Below are 5,000 nucleotides of genomic sequence, written 5' to 3'. Positions count from 1 at the left end.
TTCCACCGGAGAGGAAGAAAAAGTGGCCTGAGCACCTCAAAGAACTATGTTATGCATATAATGCAATGCCTCATTCCTCCACGGGATATTCCCCACACTACCTCATGTCTGGTGTTGATCCCAAGTTACCAATTGATCTCCTACTTCCAACTGATGGTGAAAAATCAGTCAAACAACAATGGTCATTGGCTTACCATACACCAGAATCGTTTGCAAGAAGCTCACCGGCAAGTTCAGAACAAACTTCGAGCAGAGGCTATCCTCCGAAAGCAGCAGTTTGATCGCCACAGACAAGTCAAGCACAATGAAAGCGCCATCGGCGAGAGAGTTTCTACTTGTAGCCACTCACAAGGGAGAGCTAAGATCCAGGATACGTGGAACTCTAAGATCTACAAAGTTGTAAATCGTCATTACGAGGTCTACGAGATTGAGCCTGCCGATGGCTAGGGAACTAGTAGAATTGTAAATCGTTCACAGCTTCAAGTTTGTCCTAAGCTTAGACCACCCTTGCTCGATTGGCCAACAGAAGACACTGAGTACCCTAATCTAGACCTGGTAGTGTAGCTTCAGATGATTCTTCTGGTAAACCAGTGCCATTACCTGTTACAGAGCCAGAGAGGCCATTGCTACGTCGCTCTGTGAGACTTAACAAGGGTCAGCACAGTAACCCACATCATCAACCCAAGACTGTAGCTACCTAAAATGCTATAATTATTTCAGTTGAGATTATTTTTATTAATTAATTTACTTTTCTATTTGCATGAGGACATGGCAAGCAAAAGTATGGGGGAATGTGACTAGGTCACTCGTGTTCATTTTGTGTTTATTTTTATTCCAATTATTTTCAATTTATTTTCATTATCTTAATTACTATTATTGAACAATTATTCTACGAGGGCGCGCTGGATATGAAATGATATATATAACCATCGAGGCGCGTAGCCTCGTATCCAGCAAGCCCGAGTAGAATAATTGTTTTATTAAAAACCCCAACATCACAACTCTTTTATGTTGAATTTATTTGGCACAAAATGGCAACATGTAACAAGTTTTGGTGCAAAAATAGAATGATTGACAAAAATGTCAAAATACATGATTGACAATGCTGACAACGGCTTCGCAAACTCGGTGAATGAGATCGAAAAAGAGTCCAGCAAAGGAAGGAATGTCAATATTTGGTCTCTAGAGGAGTCTCCTACAAAAGGAAGTTAATTTGAAGGACCAAAATTGTTGAAAACTTGAACGTTGGTGCAATTGTAAAAATTTAGTTGAGGAGGAAAATGGTTTTCTTGCTCCAAGCGTGTCACATTATTTGTTGTATTCGTTGAGACTGCAAATGTTGTTTTTATGGATCTGATCTGACGCTGGATATGCCTCAATTTCACCTGATCCACTCTTAGACTGATGATGGAGTAATGAAGCCCTGTTTTCCATGATTTGGGTTGAAGGATGGGACCCGTCGTTGCTGCTGGTTGAGGGATGGTCGCTCATTGTAAGATTCTACCGACTGGTCAGATTTGTGGCCGGTTATAGCCTCGATGTGTCGTGTTTCACAGTCGCTATCAGACAGAATTGTTACCGAAGTTACCCTGAGGCAGTGGTTGGTGAGGTAAGGGACAATGCCTGCTCGCTTACTCATGGATTTCAGCATGTTGTCGGGAGTACTGGCTCCGATCGGCACATTGCAAAACCAAATTTCATCAACATCAGGGTTGAACTTACCGCTTTCTACTTGTCGTGGCTTCTGGAAAAGGGCATCCAATTTGGGATTTAAATGGGCCAAGTAATTTTTAACAGTTTTAACAGGACATCTTGCAGATTCTGGAACGGCAAAAATCTTCGCGTCAGATTCGTCCTCAGGATCTGCAACGCCACCCTGATGGTTTTGTGTTGATGATAGCGAACCGGGACATTGCCTGTTCAGTTCAAAGTACTCGATTCCGTTGGGTGTTTGTCTGAGGGTAAGCATTCCAGACCTCATTTCACGTTGATTTTCTCGTCCTCGTCTTCCAAAAAACAGTCCAAGGTAAAACCAAGTTGTCCTTTGTAGCTGTGCGGGATTCTTTGTGTCAGCGAGTCCAAGTTCGCCGGAGTCGAAGAGCTTCTGAATCTGCTGCTTCGAGATAGCTTTCCTCTGAACCAAACCAGCTATCTTTCCAGATTTTCGGAGGTCCTTAACGAATGCGTCCAAAACTTTGTTGGCTTCAGTAAAAGCAGCGTGACTGGTTATTGAAAACTGTTTACTTCGTGGTGGAGAACGAAGAAAGCGGCCAATGGCACCTTGGATAGACTTAAGCGATGTTTTCTTGTAAAATGAACCGTCTTGCTTTCTCGCAAATGTGTAAAAACTCTTGAGACAAGCATTCAATTCCTCCATGTCCATATCCTCTATCGGCGTTGAAAATTTACTGCCCCCGGGACTTCCAAGCCAGTCTAAAAAGGTCAGTGAAATGTCAGTGTTAATCAACAACACGCACGAGCTAAAAAAGTTGCAAGAAAGATGTTCCCGATAAAAAATAATAATAATAATAATAATAATAATAATAATAATAATAATAATAATAATAATAATAATAATTACATAGGCATTAAAAAAATTAGATACGTACCATTGAATATTTTCATGCCAAATTTTGTGACCTTTTTGGTGTTCGAGGGGGTAGCATTGTCGACCAAAGCATTGATTTCTGCCTCGGTCAATTGGCTTTTGTCGGCCATATTTTCTCGGAGCCGCAAAACTGTGTATTTGCTGCTGTGTTCATTGACCATATTTGGTAGTGCAGGTATATGAGCTGATAACCTGTGTCCGGCGAGCCAATGAAAATGCTGGAAATGTGATATCCATAGTTCAGTTTTTAATAATTGGTTTTTTACCCATAATTACTTTATTTCCTTACACACCCTATTTTGCTTGAGTAGTTGTGTTATTCCCACACATTTCTCTTACCTAATTCCTGTTGTGTAGGAGTGGTAAACTCCTTCTTCCCTTAGGTAAATCCTGTATTAGTGGGTAGTAAATTTACTCCCTAGCCTTATTTTGTTCTTAGTTATTTTTCTATTTTCATGAAATCCATTATAAATTGGCTACCATTTACTTTCTAAAGTCAGTTGGTGCAGTTAATTTATCTGAAGAGTGTCAGTCTTCAAGACAAGTCATTTTCCAAGTCTTCTAAGATGTGTAGTTATCAATAACACTTGGTATGTTATCAGTATTTTCCTATTTCTTTATTTATGCCTAGCCTTTAGTTTAGTTTACTTACTACATATAGCTTTCTGTTTCTGTTCTTGATGTTAGTTCTGAGCAGTGATTGTCTAGGTTTATTTATCTATGTTGACCTTTAGTCTTGCACAGCATGTGATTTAAATATTTTTGCTGTTTTCCAATACGTAATTAATGTATTTTTGTTACCTCTTTTCCGTGTCATTATTTGTATGCTATTAACTCCATTTGATTCCAAATGATCCGTTTGTTACCATTATTTCACAATTATTAGTTTCAGTGTACTATTGTAGCATTATTGTGCAATATGTAATTTGAAGCTCTTGCTATTGTCAAGTCCATGCTTCGTGTAATAGTTCTTGGATTATAACATTGTTTGGTTTGTTTACAATTTGCAGTCATTTTACTTGTATTGTTAGTAATTTCTTTGTCTTTTAGTTTGCAAACATTTTTCTTCATGTGTCAGCTATTTAGCACAGTTGTTATTGTTCAGCTTGTAAATAATATCAATTTACTATGTTTAATCCATTGGCTTATTGTAGCTTTGTTTATTTGTGTTTGGTGTTACTCGTTCCCGTTTTTTCTGTCATTATATCACTCTTTTGACTCTAATAAACTCGTTAAATTTAGCTCAACTTTGTTGTTCTTGCGTCGACCGTTTTGGCCGTCTTACACTTGCAAAACATTTTTGACAAACGTGTTAGCCCCAGGGCCACAACTGCTGAATTAGGGAGTAAAAGAAACGACGACAGCTATGGCAACGCTAATGCCAAAAGCAATAATATTATTGGTTGAAATTAATGAGTTTGAGAAGTGACGCTTTCGTAGCCGTAGCCGTCGTGGTTTCTACTCCCTATCGTCTAGAGTAGGGGAAGGGAGGGTCAATGGAACAAATGTTTTGACCAAGATACACTATTAACTATAATAAAATAACCCAACCCCAACCCCATTATTTATCATAACGGTCAGAACAAGATAATCGATTGTCTATTGGGGAAAAATATATATAGATAATTCCCAGATATATTCTTTCAGCTCTGTATTATTCAGTCAAAATACAATTAAACTACTGTACTTTTCAATTTGTCCAGTTGTGTCAATTTAGACATTTAATCGTTAGCACAAATGCAAACGGTTCTGGATTGTCCATTTCCTTCTTCAGGGAAAATTCATCCCTTCGATTCTCCTTCCACCCATGTCCAAGGATTTAGTAAAATCACCTCAGCAACGGAAGATATTACGGAAGTCTCCAGCACATTTGTGTTGTTAAACTAGACGCTCCATGAGCGTACACTGGGTTGCCGTGGTACGTGTTACTCCAAAACAGAAGGGACTGAGTTGGGTGGTATTGAACTGCAACGTTCAAGGCAATTTTTTCAAGTCGGAGGTCATTAAGACCGTAAGGGGTCACCCAGAAGTTGTGCCAGCAGAGACCCTTTGGCTCACACGTTCATACAACGAAACAGATCTTTTCTGAGGTTAAAAACTTGGTTACCAGCCTATTAATCATTTCTCAGAAAGAAAGACTTCCTGTTATCTTTAGAAAAAATAGGCACGCATTGCGTACGTGTGGTAGTGCAGTAACAAAGCGCTTTATTCCATATTGTCAACTGAGATGCATTCTGTCCAGGAGATTCAAGTTGTCTTTGCATAATATGTAGCTCTCATAGTACACGATATTGTTTTGGTATTGTGTATCATTGTAGTGCCTTGGTAAAAGTTTTAGGTAAATAGCCCACTGAGAAGAGATGTGGTTACTAGCGAAGTACTAAACCCAGAA

The 5,000-nt window shown here is 39.1% G+C and overlaps 1 protein-coding gene across 1 annotated transcript; it reads right to left on the bottom strand.

Moving 5' to 3' along the window:
- Positions 1 to 1,396: 1,396 nt before the first annotated feature.
- On the bottom strand, positions 1,397 to 2,718 carry LOC138017659 (uncharacterized). Its single transcript, XM_068864684.1, has 2 exons — positions 2,610 to 2,718; positions 1,397 to 2,433 (listed from the first exon to the last, which is right to left on the bottom strand). The coding sequence occupies exons 1-2, from the start codon at positions 2,716 to 2,718 to the stop codon at positions 1,397 to 1,399; spliced, it is 1,146 nt and encodes a 381-aa protein (XP_068720785.1).
- Between the last annotated feature and the right edge of the window lie 2,282 nt (positions 2,719 to 5,000).

This window comes from Montipora capricornis, chromosome 9, assembly GCF_036669925.1.
Source record: "Montipora capricornis isolate CH-2021 chromosome 9, ASM3666992v2, whole genome shotgun sequence".
NCBI classification, from domain to species: Eukaryota; Metazoa; Cnidaria; class Anthozoa; order Scleractinia; family Acroporidae; genus Montipora; species Montipora capricornis.
The sequence above is the reverse complement of the archived record's forward strand: the minus strand, read 5'-3'. Positions and strand labels throughout refer to the sequence as shown.

What these genes read in the sequence shown, in the direction of transcription:
- LOC138017659 (XM_068864684.1), bottom strand. Translation starts at nt 2,718, where the DNA reads ATGGCCGACAAAAGCCAATTGACCGAGGCAGAAATCAATGCTTTGGTC. An exon ending in TGGCATGAAAATATTCAATG is followed by an intron (nt 2,434 to 2,609) that starts GTACGTATCTAA and finishes TGACCTTTTTAG; the next exon opens with ACTGGCTTGGAAGTCCCGGG.